We start from the raw sequence: 22812 nt of genomic DNA on the forward strand, positions 1-22812 counted from the left end.
GACCACGTGATGCGGAGTGAAACACTCCACATCACGTGGTACCGCCAGCCAATCAGCAGCCACCAGTGCAGTGCATATTGAGTAGCCATGTGCGCGGCTACGTAGCGGCCTTTCCCCGCCTCCTCTCCGCCCCAACACTGAGTATGTGCAAACAGTCTAACGCGGCTTAAGCCGCTGGAACGCTATAGTATGCTGCACGTTCTGAAGAACGTGCAGTGTTACATGTAACGCAACGTGGGCAGTGTGAACAGCCCCATTGACTTTGTATTGCTGTGAGTTGGGGAGCGTTACAGGCTGCACTAACGTGCACCTGTAACGTCCCTGTGTGGAAGCAGCCTTAGTCCTTCTCCAAGTTTGATGTCCCCAACTGTATCCCATTTATTTTGTATGGTGCTAGACCATTGGTACGACCAAAATGCATGAATTTACATTTTTCAACATTGAATTTCATCTGCCATGTATGTGCCCATAGAGCTTGTCCCGATATTGCTTGCTGTTACTGCCTTGCACTCGATCGACCACGATGGCCTGACATGTTGCAGCATGTCCAAAATTGGTCACATCACTGATCGGGCATGCACTTGGCGGCATCGATTTTCATAGGATTCGATAATAATTATTGAATCGGGTGGGAAAATCGGCTGCCAAGTCAATAGATGTATGGGAACCTTTAGTTGTTGTTTTTGAGTCACAGACCTGCAATAAGCGTGCAGCCAGTGCAGTCAGACCAGAGTCAAATCAAATCAAAGATAGCTTTATTGGCATGACCAAGATTCATTACAGGTATTGCCAAAGCAAGGGGAAAAAGGGGGACATGGGAGGGGGTGGTGTAGGGGGACAGTGGCTAAGCAGTCTGTGGACATTTTTAGGAGTCAAAGCATCTGATCTGCATGCTCATTCTGGGCAAGTGATTTCAAGTATTAGAGGCAGAACATCAGCACAGAAATCAGGCAACTGGCATATATATTAGGGCCTGCACACACTGCTGCACTTGTGCTGTGCTTTTCAAATCGCATGCGCTTTTTAATTGCAAGTTCTTTTGAAAAATAATGAAAATCGTGTAGACCTGTACACACTGGTGCGATGCACTTTTGCTATTCTCATGAAGGCTTGCGATTTAAAAATTGCATGCGATTTTAAAACCGCAGCAGTGTGTACAGGCCCTTAGAGAATGAAGATGGCAGCCTCCATATTCCTCTCACTTCAGGTTGCTTCAACTGTGAATTGATGTGATGTACCTATATACACTCTATATTTATTGCTTGTATTTGTCAAAGCTAAAAAAATATATAGTTAAGACATTATTGTTATTATTATTTGTCTATAAAGTACTATCATCATACAGACAATATTTTGAACTATAAACTTTATCAGTGGTGTTGGTGCTTTTGATAGTGGACAACATTTTTGCTGAAATCCTATCTAACATTTATTGGGCAAAATGGTAGGACAATGTATGAGTGCAAGTGCAGATTTTATTATTATGAAGGGGGATTTCTTTATTTTTAGTGACAACCTACATGATGCAATTTGCTCCAATGCTGCAGTTATCCTTTAGCAAGCCTACCATACAGCAAGGCAAGCGGCTACACAGCAGTCCATTCTGCTGCCCTAGTCAGTATAGCAAGGCTTCTGTGCTTCACTTTGGAAGTGGGGGAAGTAAATGTCCTAATTGTACTGTACAGTGTTTAAAAACTCCTTGTGTACAGTATCTATGCTTACTACTGTTTGTTTTGAACTATATACAGCGCTACAGAAGATGGCGCTATATCAATAAAAAATAATATTAATAGTAGTAATTACTTTAGAGTGCCTTTCATAGCATGATACCATCAATACTGTAGGAGTAAGAAAAGCAATTTTGAGGGGCTCTTCACAGCTACGTAATAGAATGTAAATTATGTGTTATGTATTTTTACATCCTTGCTGTTTGTAAGTAAACAGATCTGACCATTTGAAAGCAACAAATGACATTTTCTGGAGGAGAGTTACATTTTTTTTATTGCATCATTTCTTTACAATGAAAAATGATGTAGAATGAAACCAAAAGCAGAAGCGATAATGACCAGCCAATCACACACTTACATAGACAGCTGTGAGGAAAACAATAGGCCTCTGACCTCATAGCTGCAGTTTTAAAATGGTTCTGAACTCTTGCACAGGACAGAAGGAAAACAGAGAAATGCATCCTGTATGTATTTAGAGAGTTTAGCCTGTCTAATACCATCTCATCTGTGACTGATCACAAGTTGTGATTTGATCCCTCAGCCGTGTCTTCTGGCTGCCTTGGAAGTGCAGCTAATTTGTAAACACAGGATGTTAACCCTATGTCTGCTTTCATGAAAGCAGGCAGTAGACACTCTTCAGATTTATTGCAGGATTTGTAACAAATAAATGTTTTTCTTTAAAGGTTATTTTGCTGTTGTGTATCTTTTAGAGATGAGTGGAAGTTCTGAGTTCAGGTCCGCTTTAAGTCTCTGGTTGAAAATAATCTTGGAATTACTCTCCACATATGATTACTGTATTATTCTACATTAGTTTATGTATGAAGATTACCTCACACATTGTCGAAATCTAGGCCCATATGTAATTAACATTTCTCCTGAGTTTTCTACTAGTGCTTTAATAATTGGGTGACCCTGAATGTTGGTCACTCACGGGCTGTGGTAGGTACAACAGATTTTGAGACTTTCTGAGGGCTGATTACTAAAAATTCTTAAAGTGGACCTGACTGAGCTCTTGCACAGGACAGGAAGAAAAAATTGAAAAATGCACACTGTATGCATTTAGAGAGTTTAGCCTGTCTAATTCCCCCTTATCTGTGACTAAACACAACTGTAATTTGATCTTGCAGCCATGTCAACTGGCTGCCTCGGCAGAGCAGCTCATTTGTAAACACAGGATGTTAACAGTATGTCTGCTTCCATTAAAGCAGGAAGTAGACACACTGCAGATTTATTGCAGTATTTGTATCAGCTATAACAAATACATGTTTTTCTTTAAAGGTTATTGTGCTGTTGCTTATATTTTACAGCAGAGAAGCTGTTCCGAGTTCAGCTTTAAATGCCACATGCCCTCATATGATTATGACTGGTAATGTTGTTAGTTAAATCGAGACACTGAAGAGCTTTTATTGATGAAATGTAGAGTGTATTGTCAATGTTCCCTTGTTATGAAAGTATATGGATGTGTAGAGAACAATGCTGACGCTTGTGGCCGTGTACATCTGTATAGGAAATAATCTAATGAAAGGATAATTATTAGAGAATGTAATGCACCTCTGCCCTGCAAAATGTGGTAATATGCCTTTGAGTGGGACAAAGCATGTCAATCAGTGTGAATGTGAAATGTATTATGTACTGTGACTGGCTGCCCCTGATGTGATTTTGTTTATTAGCAGTAGAATATGCAGGTGTGTGTGTAATGTGTGTTGCTTATCACTCAGTAAAATGCATCCTTTTGCTGTTGACAGCACATATCCAGGCAGCTCGTGCCTTGATGATAACAGGATCTTTGCTGGGACTTCCTGCTGTCTTCCTGCTCCTCTCCTCCATGCCCTGCATCCGAATGGGCCATGACCCTGGAACAGAGAAACACAAGCGCTTTCTGCTGGGTGGAGTGCTGGTCGTCATTTTGGGTAAGAAAAAGAGGAAATGCCATTGTTTTCATTAGATTTGTGCCACAGATGGCTTCCTGTGTGATCAGAGAGCTGGTGACACTGGTACATGTAATTGTATACACAGAATTGCAGGACATCATGTGACCTGGAAACAAAAACAGGCAATGACAAATACAACCTATCTGACAAACAAGAACTGCATTTTCCTGATTATTGTGGCTGTACTGTAAATTATGTAATCTGACTGGAAGTAACAAGATAATGGATCACCTTAGTAACTTACCCCTTATTGACACAACTGCTTCCTGGCAGACTTCTTTATTGGTGACAGACTGATTAGTGGCAACTCCCTTAATGACAGGTCCCTTATAGACCATTCTCTTTAGTGATTGAATCCTCTGTGATAATCTCTTTAGTGAAAATTCTCTCAGTTACAGTTCAGTTATAGTTACCGACTCCTTAGCAACAGTCTCTTTAGTGACAGACCTAGTTAGTGACAGACTTTTAAAACGGAACTGAAAATAAATAAAAAACAGAGTATTACTTACCTGGGACTTCTGCCAGCTCCTTGCAGCCGTCCTCTCCCGCGCCGGTCCTCCACGATCCTCCGTTCCCCCTGCAGCCAGCTAGTTTTGCTTCGGTCAACTTGTAAGTTGATGGGCCACTGTGCCTTGCCACGTGTAGCTATGTTCGTGCGGCAGGGCAGGTGCAAGACACTATTGCGGACGGAAACACAAGCGAAGCTACGCATGGCCAGAGCTGTGCAGGTGCAGTGGCCCATCGGTGATTCCGAATCTAGCTGGTGGCGGAAGAACGGAGTATTGTGGAGGACCAGTGTAGGGAAGGATGGCTGCAAGGGGCTGGCAGAAGCCCCAGGTAAGTGAAACTCTTTGTTTTTTCTTAACTTCAGTTCTGCTTTAAGATGGCCATACATCACTCAATATATGGCCGGACCACCTGCCAGGGCGCTCCAAGTGTGAAAGTGTGTGTGTCAACCATGTGCAGTGTAAATGATCACCTCTCCACTGACATGTCCTCCTGGCCTCTTCTGGTTTTCAGCATCACCATGAGTACCTGTACTGCACTTGTAATGTCATAACATGCGCCAGAGTCATGTGGAACAGGTGGTTGCGGTGACGCTGGACACCGGAGGAGGCCAGGAGACGCGCCAGTAGATATGTAAGCTTTCACAGGCACAGAGGAGACACTTATACACTTGGGGGTACATCAGTCAGGGCATTCCTCTGTTGCTCATATATCAAAAGCCATTACTGCCCCACATGTCCAATCAAGCCCTTGCGACTGAGATTTTGCCAGCCTTCCCAATCGATCCTTTGTTGTACCGACTTATGTAATAAGCTTTTCTTATACAGTATCTCAATATTAAGCGGCACTTAAAGAGAGTCTGAAGCGAGAATAAATCTCGTTTCAGACCTCATAGTTAGCAGGGGCATGTGTGCCCCTGCTAAAACGCCGCTATCCCGCGGCTTAACGGGGGTCCCTTCACCCCCAAATCCCCTCGGTGCAGCGGGGGAGCGCTTCCTGGTTGGGGCAGGGCTAACCGCCGCAGCCCTGCCCCACGCGCGTCTGTCAGACGCGTATCTCCGCCTCTCCCCCGCCCCTCTCAGTCTTCCTTCACTGAGAGGAGCGGGGGAGAGGCGGCGATGCGCGTCTGATAGACATGACTGGAAGCAGGGCTGTAGCCGTTAGCCCTGCCTCCAGGAAGAAGAAGATTTACGACCAACTTGCGACCAAGTCTTGCGGGGGGTGGGTTTGGGGGTGAAGGGACCCCCGTTTAGCCGCGGGATAGCGGCGTTTTAGCAGGGGCACACATGCCCCTGCTAACTATGAGCTTTGAAGCGAGATTTATTCTCGCTTCAGAGTCTCTTTAAAAGGTACATTTTAAGGTTTTGTTGTTAGGTAGCAGTTCTCTAGCCTAGCCTTTACATCTGAATAGAGTAATATGCTTTTGTTGTTTTATTGCCTGCATGCACTGTGGTTATCTATAATGGTATAAGAGATGTAAAGCAAAACCATCAGCTGCATAAATGTACAGTCTTCTGTAGAAAAATGTTGAAAGGCAACCTGAATTGACGTTGAAAGGCACTTCCAAGCATCTAATAGTACCATCAAGTAAGAGTAGTCTCCATTAACGCTAAATAACTAGATTCTTCCTATTTCAATGTTATGGAAGGAAGCACTGAAATGGAAGGCTTATATAATATGTGTTCAAGAGAGACAATTCTATACAGACAAGATGACTAGATGCTCTAATCCTTCATAGATTTACCTTTGCAAAAAGCAAAAAAAAAAAAAAATAATGATTGCTATAAAAGCACATACAGCCTATTTACCAGACACAATATTCACTCCCAAGAAAAGTACATTTATAATTTATAATGTGCATTCAGTTTGTGCACAAAACCATAATGTATAACATAATTAACGCTAACCCAGAAAACAAAAACAGTATATTTTAATATTCAGAGATTTTAAAGTAAACCTGTGACATTAGAAAATGCACAAAATGTATACTTACCTTGGGAGAGGGAAGTTCCCCGATCCTTCAGAAGCTTCCCCCGTCCTCCTCAATCAGGCTTTACAGCGCTGAGACCCCCAAAGTGCATCCGCACTGCCCCTGTGCAGTACCATGCTGCCGGGGCTTTCGGCGAAAAAGCCTAGCCTGATCAGGTCCATGCTAGTGTGCAGGTGGCTTGCGTGTGCTCAGTAGCAGGGACCTGATCAGGCTCGGATTTGTCCACCGAAGCTCGACCGGGACCATGTTACTACACATGCATGAGACGGCGACAAGCCCTTGCCTATGGTTTGGTGGAGGGGACAACGCTAGTATAGCCCGACGGAAGAGAATGGGTAATGCCTCTGGAGGATGCATGGTCTTCCCACTATTCTGGTAGATATCCAAATTGGCCACTTTTTTCCCTACCAGTTTCCATTAACTTTGTAGTAGAACACTAGCCTCCACAAATCTGAAAAAAAGTCATATTGGCCCTTATTCAATTCGCTTTTTCTCCTAGGAGATCATTTTTCATCTTTTAAAATAACCTTTTAGCACTCTGCAAATGCAATTGAAAAGTATGTGAAAAATACTGTTAAAGTGGATCTGAGCTCAGAACTTCCGCTCTGCTCTAAAAGATTAGGTACGTTATGAAAACAATCAGGGAAAAAATGATTTGTTACAATGCGCAGAAATCCCCCCAAAAAGCCCTGAAAATTTTACTGGATTAATTTTCAGGGAGCAAAGGAAGGGTTAAAGCATCTGTCTTTCCTGTACAGCTAAGGCAAAGGGCTGTGAGTCATGCCTACTGTTTACACAGTTGTTACACTCAACTGTATCTAAATAAGCAAACACAGTTCAGTGCAGCTGATTTCTACAGCATTTCTATGTGAAATAAACACTTTTCAGTCTGTTCTTTGCAAGAGCTTGGGTCCACTTTAAAAGTATTTTCTTTCTTGCTTGTGGCTTAAAAGGAATTGAAGGGATCACCTAGAAGAAAATTTAGGAGAAAAAGTGAACTGAAGAAGGGCCATTGAATGAGTTTGAGATTATGAATGAGTAAAAGAAAGAAAAAGTAACAAATTAAGTTGAGATCAGAGGTGCTGAACTGTTATTTGTGGTTCAGTGACAGAAATGTCCATCACTGTGTAGCTCTTTTCTCTCAAAACTCCATAACAGGAGTGGGGGAGGGAAGAGTTTTATTGCCTTTTAAGTGCTATTATTACTGTGATTTATCCAATTACAGTAATGATTGTGCAGCTCAAAGCTCACATGAGCCTTAATTGCCCAATCACTGCTGGGCATGGCTTGGCCCACATGGGAGTGCACGCAGGCTTTACTGCATGGCAGCTCCCAGCTGTCATCCTGCCTACAGGAAATAAAAAATTTGACAGGTGGGAGCTGTTAACCTGCCTGAATAGGTTAAATCTTCTGCCGTGGCTCTCTGTTGGTCCATTAATTGTACCTGTGAAATTCCTCCCTTAGGGCCCGTTTCCACTAGCCGCCGTGCATCCTACGAGACGCACGGTGGAATTTCCTGTTGTGCGAGTATGCAGCCAAATCCGGAAGCCATGCATTGCTATGGGATTCGCTGCCAGTTGCAGGGAAAAAATGCTGCAATGTTGTCCGAATCGCTATGGCAAGCGAATTGGACAGCTGCTGCATTATCCCCTATGGCAGAGTTTCCGCGCGAGATTTGCCTGCATGGAAACTCAGATCTGGCCCAATTTCCGCACTAGTGGAAAAGGGCCCTTAAGGTAGCTATACATCTAGTAGCAGATTCAACCAAGAGACAAATCTCTCTCACATCAAATCTGATCAGAGTGAGATTAGTCAGCTGCCCATACACCGCAGGCTGATTCCCGATTGAATTCATGGCCGCATGTGTGACGTCTGATGTCACACACGCGCCCTTACTAGGCAACCATGTGGGGCTCGCGTGTATGCAGTATGGAGGGATCCCGGAAGCAGCGGAGGACAGGCGGAGGCGTCGTTGCGTTCGATCGTTCCAAAATTGCACGCCGCTACCGCCACGCACAACATCTTGCAGCATGTGTGATTGACTTATGCGGCCAATTTTGTCCCGAAATTGGCCGCATTGTCGGTCGGACATGTACTTGCCAAGTCGTCTGATGTATGGCTACCTTTAGGAGGATTCCCATTGGTCAGATCAAAGGTTTCTGCAGAGGTTTTCCCTGGATCTATACACTGACCAATGGCATTCTTTAGCAGGAAGGAATCCCACTGGTCAGTGCTTACACCAACAGCAAATTCAGAAATGTTTTACACATGAAACTGTATTTATTTATTTGAGCTGTTGATGAGTTGCACAACATTTGTATGTACTCTGAAAAAAACAATGCTTACTTGTACAATTTATTTTGATAATTGCTCTTAATAAACACAAAAGCTGACACATGCACATTAAAACAAAAATGGACCCTTTTATTACATACTGGTAGAAGTAAGAAGCTGAAAGCGTAGGTCTAATACACCTCTATTTTTTCCGTTTCATTGTGCAGTAGACCACAAGACACCAGGTAACTGTATGGGGAGGGAGGGGGCTACTAAACACCAGGGAACTGTATAGGGGAGGGAGGTGGGTACTAGACACCAGGGAACTGTATAGGGGAGGGAGGGCCACTAAACACCAGGGAATTGTATAAGGGAGGGAGAAGGGCTCCTAGACACCAGGGAACTGTTTAGGAGAGGGGGGCCTCTAGACACCAGGGATTTGTATAGGGAAGGGAGGGGGCCATAAAACACCAGGGAACTTTATAAGGAGGAAGGGGGCACTAGACATTTAGGTTGGCCAGTGACTTGGTCCTACTTGCTCCACTTTATATTTGAGTTTGAAACCCCAGCTCTGAAGCTAGCCACACAGTATAACATTTATTACACCCTAAGAACAAATAAGGCCATCTCTATTGATGTTTGATGGTTTTATTGGTCAAACTTTGACAGAGACAGACTGTCCTTTAATCTAATGCTGGGAATACACGAGTCGATCTGGCGGCCGATTAGCCGCCGGATCGACTCCCACCGCGTCCCGGCAGATTGATTACCGCTCGTCCCCGCCGGTGCTCCTTATCAGCTGCTCGATTCCCTGCCATTGTCCGCCGGCGGGGATCGAGCAGCGTGATCGGACCAGCTGAATATTATCAGCTGGCCAGATCAGCTGCTCGATACACGGTACAGAAACGTACCGTGTATCCCCAGCATTACAGGCATAGTGGTATCCAAGCAATGGCATTCTTTATCTTTCTGCTGCGTCAGGCAAGACAAAGCAATTGGCTGCAGTGGTGAAATCGACATTATATCACAACTCTGCTGAGAGTCGACCTAATATTTCATTGTGCAGTCATGCAAGCAGGTAAACGGCCAGCCAGGTATCATATATTGCTTATATCTTATACAAATAATTTAGCTCATCTGCCAGTGTATGCTTAGCTGAAGCGACATGTTCTCTTGTGATGAAGTCGGCTAATTGCATAGTAAAGGGCCCTGATGAAAACTGATGCCTTTTCCTACAGATTAATCACATCAAATAGAAAGGATGTAGCCATCTGTCAGGCAAAGGAAGCGACATAATGATATTTTCCACATATAACAGCATTTTCCTGAAATATACAGACTGTTTCTATAAGAATGTAAAACTGCAGCTATAACGTAGTGGATGTGGACAGTGCTATTACCAGCAACATTCAGTAAGATTTATGGTGAGATCATCCCATGTGATGCCGTGATGAGATTGTGCTGAAATTGTTCTTGCCTCTAAAATTTAGACACACACACACACACTCCCTCTCTCACTCTCTCTCTCTAGAATTCCAGTGCGTGATCATCTTGATGGAACCTTAAAGCAAACCTGAACTGAAAATTAAATGTCAAGATAACCATACACAGGTCATATTTACCTCCTGCACAGTCTACTCCTCAATCCCTTTCTCCTCCCCTGCATCCCATTTGTCCTCTGTGATCAATGAAATTCTCCATCCTCCATTTTATGAATGGTGATGATCCTGTAACAGCTTCCAGGTCAGCACACTGTTAAACTGTGATATTGCCCACTTTAGCCATAGGGAAACATGGACATTACGTTGCATATCCGTTGTCCTTTTAGCTATGAACAACTAAAGAAAGAGTACCCAATTCAAACAGCACCAAACCTCTCAAGATATTGTTCAAAAATACAAAACTTTATTGGTAACATAACAACCAAATTATTAAAAACAGTATTAAAATTCACCAAAGGTGAAAGGTGTAATCAGGTTAATAAAAAAGATTATAGCAAGGGCACAGCAGGATTACCTGAGGCAGCCAGTGTAGGAACAAACTAAAGTGCAACAGCCTCTGTATATGCAAATTATATAATGAGTATTGAATGGATTGAGTGAGAACTAGCTGAGTAACCAGGTCCGTGCTAATGAAAAAATAATAATAATAATGAAGGCAAGAGACTTACATGAGGGAGGAGGAGGAGGACGCCTAGGTCTACCGCGGAACGCCTGAATGCATCACGCGGGCTCTACCCGCTTCAGAAGGAGGCCTCCTTGCTATAATCTTTTTTATTAACCTGATTACAAACAGGTCGTTGCACTTTAGTGTGTTTTCACACTGTTCACCATTTTGGTTCCTATATGAGGTCCATCCAATAACTTTTGTTTATTATTTATTTTGCACTGTATAGCACTTTATGCAGAATTTTTTGGATTATACTTTTGATATGTTTTATGAAATGATGATCTTGGGGGCATGGTTGACCCATTGATTTATTTATAGATTATTATTACATTTACAAATTTGGGATCAATTGTGAGGATTTGTGATATATATGTATTTTCTATTACCTACAATTATGTATAGCGCCGTTTTCACCTTTGGTGAATTTTAATATTGTTTTTAATAATTTGGTTGTTATGTTACCAATAAAGTTTTGTATTTTTGAACAATATCTTGAGAGGTTTGGTGCTTTTTGAATTGGGTACTCTTTCTTTAGTTGTTCATGTTTACCTTGACTGCCCAATTAGCACATTCCACTCATACTACTAAAAAATTATTATTTATTAATTGATGGTGCTTGTCCATATGTTTATGTAAAGTCATTTTAGCTATAACTGACAGCAACTGATATATAACTGTCAGCAAGTGATATATTTCAGTTCTGACAAAATCTTGTCAGAACTGGAAGGGATCGTTAGTAGAAGAAAATGGTGAGCTTCTGAGAGGAACTGACGGACGGTGAGGTAAGTATGTAATATTCATTTGCAGGTACATCATGTGTTTATTTTAAATAATTTTACTTGGTTCAGGTTCCCTTTAAACATTTTGTTTTCATTTGGGTCATGTGATCCATGGCTCTTGTTTCCAGAAGAACTAGATTGTGCGTTGTACTGATGCTGCTGCTACACAGTGGAATAAGGATAATATATCAAAATGTTTTAATTTATTTTGTGAAGAACAGGTGGTCTTTCAAAAGCAGTATGTTTATGAAAGGCTATTATACCATCTATGCATGTATGCATGTCTTATAATAAAGAACAATACGATTTTGTGGAAAGAACAGCTACATACAGGGGCATAACTAGATTTAATAGGGCCCCATGCAAAAATGATAGCATGGGGCCCCCTTGGTCCCCGAAACTCATACGGGTCACATGATTGGGAGCCGGCGAATGGCAGCAGAGAGTATTCTTTTGTTAAGCCATGTCTGGAAGCAGGAAAACATTACACACTCTCCTGCACACAGTTTTTGTGGGCGAACAGGGAGATTTTTGTTGCTAATTGGCTGCACTTGCAGTTGGAGAGAGGGAGGAGGAGGGGCCCCCAAAGCCTCTGGGCCCTCCTGCGAAGGCAGGGGTCGCAGGGGTGATTCTTATGTCCATGGCTACATAAAATAAATCAATGTTCAACCTTTAATACACATCACTATAGAAATCTAGCACCAGTGGCGTAGCAATAGAGGTTGCAGAGATAGCGACTGCATCAGGGCCCTTGGGTCAGAGGGGCCCTCCCTCAAGCACAATATTAGCTCTCTATTGGCCCTGTGCTGGTAATAATCATTTCTATAGATGCTTTAAATAGTTGTGATCATTAACAAGCTGTTCCCCATCCCCTTCTTGCACCTCAGTCCCCTCGCTCCTGTGTCATGGTGTGCACGCTCCAGTGTAGTCAGCAGGACATGCTGTGCAGACGTGCTGGCACCTGTGTGGCGACTGCATTGACGCAGCCACAAGGGTGCTGAACAAACATACTGCGCATGTGCAGTGCAGTATGTCGGAGTCATAGGCTACCTGAGTCGCTCGGGACTGTTATCAGAGTGAGGCTTGCTACAGGAGAACGGCGATTACCTCTCCAGCATCATTTTACATAGTGTGTACAAATCCTGGGGAAGTCAGGGGAATATACAACCCTGAGCAAATAATGGTGCTGAATCGCCGTCACAATTTATAATTGCAGCTCTGTTTCTCTTCCATTTAATGCTTAAGCCCAAATGTATATTTAATGGTGACAAGACACAGAATGTGTGTACTGAAAGCTCAAGTGCCTCAGTGTCTGGTATAAAAGTCAGCTCCGTCTTTTATAAGCCATCGCAAGGAATTCACAGCACTCACCATTGTAATTAATATTAATCGCATATCCCATCTTCTTGTGCATGTGTAGGCTCTCGGAAATTGAAAGCCTAAATTCAGGCCTGTGTATGATTAATGCATTATGTTTCAAATAAAAAAAAGATATAATAAAAATAATATAAAATACATATATTAAGTCAAAATTTGCCAGGGAGATGAATGATTATGGGCAGCACTACATATATATACTGCCACAAACATGAATCAATTTTATTGGAATTCCACGTGAAAGACCAACACAAAGTGGTGTACACGTGAGAACTGGAACGAAAATCATACATGATTCCACACATTTTTTACAAATAAATAACTGCAAAGTGGGGTGTGCGTAATTATTCAGCCCCCTTTGGTCTGAGTGCAGTCAGTTGCCCATAGACATTGCCTGATGAGTGCTAATGACTAAATAGATTGCACCTGTATGTAATCTAATGTCAGTACAAATACAGCTGCTCTGTGATGGCCTCAGAGGTTGTCTAAGAGAATATTGGGTGCAACAACACCATGAAGTCCAAAGAACAACCCAGACAGGTCAGGGATAAAGTTATTGAGTAATTTAAATCAGGCTTAGGCTACAAAAAGATTTTCAAAGCCTTGAACATCCCACGGAGCACTGATCAAGCGATCATTCAGAAATGGAAGGAGTATGGCACAACTGTAAACCTACCAAGACAAGGCCGTCCGCCTAAACGCACAGGCCGAACAAGGAGAGCGTTGATCAGAAATGCAGTCAGGAGGCCCATGGTGACTTTGGACAAGCTGCAGAGATCTACAGCTCATGTGGGGGAATCTGTCCATAGGACAACTATTAGTCGTGCACTGCACACAGTTGGCCTTTATGGAAGAGTGGCAAGAAGAAAGCCATTGTTAAAAGAAAAGCATAAGAAGTCCCGTTTGCAGTTTGCCACAAGCCATGTGTGGGACACTGCAAACATGTGGAAGAAGGTGCTCTGGTCAGATGAGACCAAAATGGAACTTTTTGTCCAAAATGCAAAACGCTATGTGTGGCGGAAAACTAACACTGCACATCACTCTGAACACACTATCATAGTTACATAGTTATATAGTTATTTTGGTTGAAAAAAGACATACGTCCATCGAGTTCAACCTCACTGTCAAATATGGTGGTGGCAGCATCATGCTCTGGGGGTGCTGCCCGTCAGCAGGGACAGGGAAGCTGGTCAGAGTTGATGGGAAGATGGAGGGAGCCAAATACAGGGCAATCTTGGAAGCAAACCTCTTGGAGTCTGCAAAAGACTTGAGACTGGGGCGGAGGTTCACCTTCCAGCAGGACAATACCCCTAAACATAAAGCCAGGGCAACAATGGAATGGTTTGAAACAAAACATATCCATGTGTTAGAATGGCCCAGTCAAAGTCCAGGTCTAAATCCAATCGAGAATCTGTGGCAAGATCTGAAAACTGCTGTTCACAAACTCTGTCCATCTAATCTGACTGAGCTGGAGCTGTTTTGCAAAGAAGAATGGGCAAGGATTTCAGTCTCTAGATGTGCAAAGCTGGTAGAGACATACCCTAAAAGACTGGCAGCTGTAATTGCAGCAAAATATGGTTCTACAAAGTATTGACTTGAATAATTACGCACACCCCACTTTGCAGTTATTTGTTTGTAAAAAATGTTTTTTTTATCATGTATGATTTTCTTTCCACTTGTCACGTGTACACAACTTTGTGTTGGTCTTTCATGTGGAATTCCAATAAAATTGATTCATGTTTGTGGCAGTAATATCACAAAATGTGGAAAACTTCAAGGGGGCCGAATACTTTTGCAAGCCACTGTATATAGTTTTTGGCCTATGCAGGGATGAAGGAATATTGTCATAAAATGTTGGGAGGATTTTTAGGAGCATATTGCAATGAATTGCTATTAAGAAGGGTGGTATACATTGCACTGAATTATTATTGGGAGCAAGGGCTGAAATTGATACTTACTGCTACCATGGATGGTTGAAGATTAATAATGATTACTGCTTGTACTAAAAGGACATTTGAAGCATTTAATACTGAACTAGTGACTGGGGAGAGGTAATGGGGTAATGTAAGGTGTTGCTGCCAGCAGGGGTTGGGGGTATTATGGGTAATTACTACCTGGAGTTACCATAAACAACTGACTACTGGATTACTGGTTACTGGATGAAAGGTCACTAAAGTAGAACAAAGATCATCCACAGATCAGAATAAACTTCAGATTTATTAGTTTAAAAGGGAACTTCAGGCTAAACAAACATACTGTCATTAAGTTACATTAGTTATGTTAATTAAAATAGATAGGTAATATAATCTCTTACCCACCCTGTTTTAAAAGAACAGCCAAATGTTTGTGATTTCATGGGGGCAGCCATATTTTTCATGGGGGAAGACATCTTTTTGGTTGAAAAAGAGGTGACAGGGAGCATGAGACACATTTCCAACTGTCCTGTGCCCTGATCACCTCTCCCAGCTGCTAGTGATGGGTCGTTCGCGAACGAGCCGGCTCTAAGAGCCGGCTCTTTGCTGCAAACGACAAGAGCCGGTGCTCAGTTTAACCACTTGCCGACCGCGCACTCATAACGCGCGTCGGCAAAGTGGCAGCTGCAGGACCAGCGACGCAGTTCTGCGTCGCCGGCTGCAGGCTAATTAATCAGGAAGCAGCCGCGAGTGGCTGCTTCCTGTCAATTCACGGCGGGGGGCTCCGTGAATAGCCTGCGGGCCGCCGATCGCGGCTCGCAGGCTAAATGTAAACACAAGCGGAAATAATCCGCTTTGTTTACATTTTTACAACGCTGCTACAGTAGCAGCGTTGTAGTAGATCAGCGATTCCCAGCCAATCAGCGGCCGGGGATCGCTGTCACATGACAGCGGGGAGCCTATTAGAGGCTGCACAGGACAGATCCGTTCCTGTGCAGCCTCCGATCTCTCGGGCAGGGAGGGAGAAGAGGGAGGGGGAGAATGTCGCCGCGGAGGGGGGCTTTGAGGTGCCCCCGCCACCCACAGCATGCAGAAGCGATCAGACCCCCCCAGCACATCATCCCCCTTGGGGGGTTAAAAAGGGGGGCGATCTGATCGCTCTGCATGCCAGCTGATCTGTGCTGGGGGCTGTAGAGCCCACCCAGCACAGATCTGAAAATACAGCGCTGGTCCTTAAGGGGGGATAAAGGCTAGGTCCTCAAGTGGTTAAAAAGAGCCGATGCCTGTGAGTCACTCACCAGTGCGCTTTGCTCTGTAATAAAGGGAACTGAGGCATGCCGGGAGATGTAGTCCTCCTTTTGTAGCTTGTAGGGGTGTATGGGGCGGAGCAGAGCAGCAGCAGCAGGAGGGATTGCCCCACTCAGAAAAGCAGCCTGGAGTTGTCATGGAGGCGGGGCGGGGCTTTTCTTCTGTACCTAAGTGGCTTTTAATGATATTAAATGAAGAGCCGTTTGAGAGCCATACGAGCCGGCTCTTTAATGGGAGCTGCGCTAGAAGAGCCGATTGTCTTAAAAGAGCTGGAATTCCCATCACTACCAGCTGTGCACGCTAGGCTTCAAATCTCAAATTCTAAATTAAAGAAAAAAAATGGCACCAAAACAGCAGAAAGAGAACAAAAACATCAGAAATCATCATGCTTTGCACAGCATCAGGGGAAAAATGCCTGGGGCAGTTTTCTTCTGTGCAGCTAAAAATGAGGCTTGGGTAAGAAAAATAAAGTTCTGATGCTGTGAAACTGTTAAAGAAACACCAAGCCTTTTCAGTGCTGCTGAGTAGATTTTTAGTCTGGAGGTTCACTTTAAATTGCTTCAAAAATGGACATAACAGTAGTCCAGAACTATTAAAACACAAAGAAAGAAAGCCTTACTGAAATACATAAATAGGAAATGTGTACAAACATGTAATTATATAACTGATTATGCAACAAATAAGTGAAATGACCGGGAACTTTGCCCCCAAGCTTTGCACTAGGGAGAGGAGAACAAAAAAGGTCACACAGTTAGGGCCCATTTACACTTAATCAGTTGGTACGCATTAGTGTGCGTTAGTACGTGTTGGTACGTGTTTTTTCCATAGCAGTGCATTGTGAAAAAGATTTCAGTTTAACGCGTTAAGTGTGAATTGTGCCATAGGAAAACATGGGCATTACTTTGAAAATCCGTTTTCTTTCCGTTTTAACTGAGAGCAACTGATTAAGTGTAAACGAGGCCTTATGCTATATAACCAGTATAACTAGGGCCACCATCAGAGTATGCTCCTGTACTAACTTCACTTTATGAGGTACATAATATAAGATTGCATGGGAGACTCAAGAGATAACATTATTATTATTAATACTGATTTATAAAGCGCCAACATATTCCGTGGCGTTGGCGCTGTGCAAAGTTAGAAACAAGCATGGGGTACAAAATAATACAGATAATGGTATACACCAATATACAAAATACAGAATTGGCACAACATACAATTTAAAAAATCAGTAATTACAGTGGCAAAAGTAACATGATAAATAAAATATATAATAATTTTCAAGACACAAAAGGGTGAGAGAGCCCTGCCCTTGCAAGCTTACAATCTAAAAGAATTCGTGGAGACAAGAGGAGGGGTAGTATACAAATATACCTAGAGGCACTGAGTCTTTAGGATATCTAGTAAGAGTGAAACTTGGCCTTACATCAAAGGTGGAATGGCCTAAGGTAGAGCGTATGCGTGTCGGAAAAGTGAGTTTTGAGGGCGCGTCTGACAGATGTTTTGTGGAAGGGCATTCCAGAGGAGGGGTGAAGCACGTGCAAAATCTTGTATACGTGAATGTGAGGAGGTAATTGTAAAAGAGGAGAAAAGGAGAGTATGTGCAGATCAGAGATTGTGATTGGGTTGAACTTCAGCTTGTAGCAGGCCCAGAACATTTTTTTTACAAATATAACATTAAACCAGCCCAGTAATTTAACTTTGTTAAAGTCAAAAGTGAAGGGTTCATTCAAACCTTCCATAGATTAGATATATTATTGTAGCATGTTGGAAAGCTCTATACTTGGGTAAGGGGACAGATGGATAGGCCATAGGGAGCAGTGGTCAGTTATTCCTGGCACTGCTATCTTGAGAATAAGTGAACGGGGCCTTAGACAGAATTTTATAGTCTTTATCTGTTGATATTTCCCTGAAGACTGATCTGACAGCTATGTTTGTGATGAATACGGGAAAGTTGAGCTGGTTTTAGCAGCTGCAGTGGGCATAGCTATAATTATAGCAGCCTTAGCAGCTTCAATTGGGCCTGATAGCAAGGGGGGCCCAGTTTGTAGTTTACCAGTTTACAATTCCGTTTATTTTCTTGCGGTTGTCCCTCTGTGACCACTGTACACTTGTGCTTATATGATATCAAATGTCAGGGACCGAGTGTTGGCCACTGGGTTGTGTGCAATGTGGACACATACAGATACACAGCATGCAGAGGAGCTATGTTGATCATGTCAATATCTCTATCAAACACTGTCATTGATTAGGATGGTGTCCCTCTCTGCTGGAAGTGCTGTCACTGGTAATAAGAACCTATAGGAAGGATAGTGGTGTTTCTAAAAATGTATTGAGACCCCCTGTTCAACACAGATAATAGGAGGAGGGGAGGTGTTGTTCAGGTGTAGCTGAGACTGGGAAACCCATCATAATTCTGCAATGGCACCCCTTATTCCTAGTTACACCCCTTAACAGCAGGGGCAATGTGTTTTGTTACTTCAGGACTTTCTGTTCTACATCTCTATGATGACACTAGCTTTCTCTACACTCATAGATTTTGACGCTGTCATCCCAATCTCTGTAGTTAAGTTATACTAGAATAAAGCTTCCTGTCGTAATGCTGTGAATGAGAATTCTGTTGGGAGAGTTGTAGAAATGTCTGTCTGCTTAGGCTGTGATTTTCCTTCCTCCACTTACTTTTGTGTTAGGAATAATAACCTATCTTTCCAAATCACAGTTCCTCTATGTGAATGTTGACGTAGCTGTGAGTTATTCTTCTGTTTATGACAAGCCCTCATCCAGCTGAGCCCTGCAGCTGATGTACAGAGATCAGCCCAGGAAAAGGATGACTAATGTCCAAGGTAATATAATGAGTGAGTCATCAGTGAGTCACCATGGTGCTGCCAGAGAATTGATACTCGCTTTATAGGTGAACATGACCCCCACCGATCAATTTACCTCCTGTTTTTGATCATCTCATGTGGAGGGAAATCTTTACTTTTGCTTCTCCTCCAGTCTGCTTTCTAAAGGAAGAAATTAGGATCGCGTTTCAAGGAAGGATGTGCAGAAAATGTGCTCCTAATAATACAGAAACTTTCTAAGGACTATGCTACCTCCAGGGTGGCTTCACACTGCTTGATTTGAAAATTGATGGAAAACTGTGTATGTAGCATTTTTCGGTGCAATTTGCCTGTAGTTAGTTACTAGTGGCTCTGCAGTTATCAAATGTGTAAACCAAGTGTGTAGCCAGATTATAAGAGCTCAGGACATGCTTGCAGTGCATTCACATAATACAGGAAATAGTGCCAAGCCCCATAAGCACAGGCAAACCACTGTAAATGCCCAGAAACTGCTTGCATGCATTTCAGTGAATGTGTTTATGGGGAATCTAAAGTGGGAGGTATATGGAGGCTGCCATATTTATTTCCTTTAAAGAGAATCTGTACTGTCCGATTTGTACAATAAAAAACATACCAATCGAGTCACTGTGATCTCCTGGATCCCTTTTTGCCATTTCCGCCGCTCCCTGAGTCCCTGCCGTGATCCTGGCTTTTAATCGCCAGTTTTAGGGAGTGTTTACAAACAAAAAACATGGCTGCTAACCAGGAAGTGATGTTTGTGTGTGTGTGTGTGTGTATATATATATATATATATATATATATATATATATATATATATATATATATATATATATCATGTTACATTATATTACAAGTTTTTATTACATAGTGAACTCCAGTCAGGGACTCTCAGTTTCTCAGCATGGGAAGCTCCCTTCCCCTTCAGACAAGCTGAAATTGAGAGCTGAGAGCTGTCTGTGACTAATAAACAAAGCACACACACAGAGCCTGCAGGAGTGCATAACTTCTCCCTATCACAGCAGAGGCAGTGCATTCCTCTCTGGCTCGACAAGGCTTGACAAAGAAAAGAAGATTAGATATACAGTATTACAGAGACAGTGCAACTAGAAAAGGCTGCAGTAAGCCAGGCCACATTAGAACAGGCATAGGAACTTATAGGATAGAAGAAATAAGGCTGAAAATGTTGTTACAGAGTCTCTTTAAAACAATACCAGCAGTGGCGTAGCAATAGGGGATGCAGAGGTTGCGACTACACCAGGGCCCTTGGGTCAGAGGGGCCCTCCCTCAACTGCTGTATTAGCTCTCTATTGGTCCTGTGCTGGTAATTTTCACTTCTCTAGATGCTTTGAGTAGTAGTATTCATTAACAAACTGCTCCCCATCCCCTTCCAGCACCTCTGACTCTGTGGATATCCTTGGCAGGTTTTGGTGCACTGTATCAGTTGTTATGTATAGAGTGCTTGGGGGGCCCAATGTAAAACTTGCAATGGGGTCCATAGCTCCTTAGCTATGCCACAGAATACCAGCTGCCTGCCTAGCGATTTTGGAGCATTTTATTGTAGTGGTTTTAAACTTTGGTCTGGAAGTAAACAGCTTTGGTCAAAAAACGCTCTGAAAAATCGCTTTTTAGATTGATTTGTCACCTTTCCTATACTTTATATTGAGGAATAATTGCCTCCAAAATGCTGCAGGACCCACATTTGCGCTTGACAAAAAATCACCTTGCTTTGGTGTGATCAATCCCATACAAACACATTAGCCAATCACTTTTTTGAAGTGCTAGCAATTTTAAAAGGACCCAGAAGCGCTCTTGGTGTGCGCCAGCCCATACTTGTAGCCAGGGCCAGTTCTAGTCTTTTTGCCGCCTGAGGCAAACTTGTGAAGATGCCGCCCCCATAGGTAGTATAATTGCCCCCAATATAGGTAGCCTGGAGGGGGTAGCAGCCAGGAAGAGGGGCAGCAGGCACAGCGGAGGGGGGGAGGGGTTGGATCCCCCCTCACCTGGGTCCCCCCATCCACTCTCTCCTCCAGCTATTACTGCAGTGTACAAGTAGGCAGCGGACGGGGAAGCGATAGTACAGTGGGCGGCATTGCAGGAAGTGACGAGCAGTGAAACGCACGCTGGAAGGCGGAAGGAGGTGTGTCATCGCTTCCCCGCCCGCTGCCTACTTGTACACTGCAGGAGGAGGAGAGCGGACGGGTGGACCCAGGTGAGGGAGGGAGGTTCCGACCCCTCCTCCCCACCGCTGTGCCCGCTGCCCCCCTTCCTGCCTGCTACCCCCTCCAGCTTGGCAGCCCCCCCACCCTTGGCCAGGCGCTTCCCCCCCCCCCCCCATACACTTCTGCCACTTGAACAAACCCGCCTCACCCTGCCTAACCCCTCCTTATGGGCGTCCCGGGGCTGCTTGTAGCCATAGACCCTAAACATGCATGCAGATCAGATCAGATCTTAAAAAAGTGACAAGATTGGCTGCATGCTTGTTTCAGGTATGTGATTCAGTAATTACTGATACTGGAATGATCAACGGGACTGTCACGCCACTGATATTGTTTAAAAGGAAATAAATATGGCAGCCTTCATAAACCTCTCCCTTTAGGTTCCCTTTAATGTCATGCCACTTAGTAATTAGTGGTTGCCACTTGCCTGATGCTGTATGTCATTTTTTTGCCCATCTAGAAACGATCTACTCCAAAAGTGCCCATGTGATGGCGTATACAGCATCTCACAACATTGAGTACACCTCTCACATGTTTGTAAATATTTTATTATATAATTTCATAGGATACCACTGAAGATATGACACAATGTAAAGAAAGTAGTCAGTGTACGGCTTGTATGACTGTGTAAATTTGCTCTTCTATCAAAATAACTCAATGCACATCCATTAATTTCTCAACCTCTGGCAACAAAAGTAAGTAACCCCTAAGTGAGGAATGTCAAAATTGTGTCTAGTTAGAAATTTTCCCTACCAGGGATCGTGTTACTCAGTGTTACAAGGTCTCCAGTGTGAATGGGGAAGGGACTGCCACTGCCATATACTGATATATACATTGATATGGCAAGAATACATCCATAATGCAATCTTTTCTGTGATCCTTGCAACTGATAGCTACTAGTGTGTTAAAGAGGAACTCCAGCCTAAACAAACATACCGTAATTAAGTTACATTAGTTATGTTAATTAAAATAGGTAGGTAATATAATCTCTTACCCACACTGATTTAAAAGAACAGGCAAATGTTTGATTCCATGAGGGCAGCCATCTTTTTGGTTGAAAGGAGATGACAGGGAGCATGAGACACAGTTCCAACTGTCCTGTGTCCTGAGCACCTCTCCCCGTCGCTAGGCAACGTGAATAACAACATAGGAAATCCCATCATGCTCTGCACAGCATCAGGGGAAAAAAAGCCCAGGCTTTTTTTCTTTAAAGGGTGGCGCTTAGCTAAAAATGCAGCTAAAAATTATGCTTTGGTAAGAAAAACAAAGTTCTGATGCTGTGAAACTGTTAAAGAAACACCAAGCCTTTTCAGTTCTGCTGAGTAGATTTTTAGTCCGGAGGTTCACTTTAATGAATTCCTAAGTCTATCAAATTATTCTTTTCAGAATAAATGGATAATGACTGCTTTACAGGATTCTCTAGGACATCTTAATAATTTCTCTAAGAAATAGTGACTGTAACTCCTTTTGTGACATGTTCAAGCTGATTGACTTTGTGAAGAATCCTTTTCTGAGAAAAAAAGAGTGAATATATGCAAAACGCGAATGTTAAAAAGGATTAGTAAGTATAATATGTTCTCTTTCACTGCATTAGTATTTAAATAGGTCACTATTGACTGACTTGCTTTGCAGACTGCAAAGCTCTGAAGTTGTTTAAAATTCATTTAAGATCAGGTTTTCGGAAGAAGAGTTACACATTTTTTGTACTAAATACTGAAGAAACTGACTAACTGCCGTTTAAGTAGCAATATAGGATGACTGCAGTGCTTGTTAGAAAA

The 22812-nt window shown here is 43.0% G+C and overlaps 2 protein-coding genes across 2 annotated transcripts in view; one reads left to right on the plus strand and one right to left on the minus strand.

The window, feature by feature from the left end:
- RPL22L1 (ribosomal protein L22 like 1) overlaps positions 1–22812 on the minus strand; it is a 460839-nt gene that overhangs the window by 39743 nt on the left and 398284 nt on the right. The window lies entirely within an intron of this gene.
- Positions 1–22812, plus strand: part of CLDN11 (claudin 11) — a 55643-nt gene that overhangs the window by 20122 nt on the left and 12709 nt on the right. The window contains exon 2 of the mRNA XM_068281004.1: positions 3473–3637. Coding sequence (XP_068137105.1) covers positions 3473–3637 — 165 coding nt within the window. The remainder of the gene's footprint in view (positions 1–3472; positions 3638–22812) is intronic.

The sequence above is a fragment of the Hyperolius riggenbachi genome, chromosome 4 (genome assembly GCF_040937935.1).
Source record: "Hyperolius riggenbachi isolate aHypRig1 chromosome 4, aHypRig1.pri, whole genome shotgun sequence".
Classification (NCBI taxonomy): Eukaryota; Metazoa; Chordata; class Amphibia; order Anura; family Hyperoliidae; genus Hyperolius; species Hyperolius riggenbachi.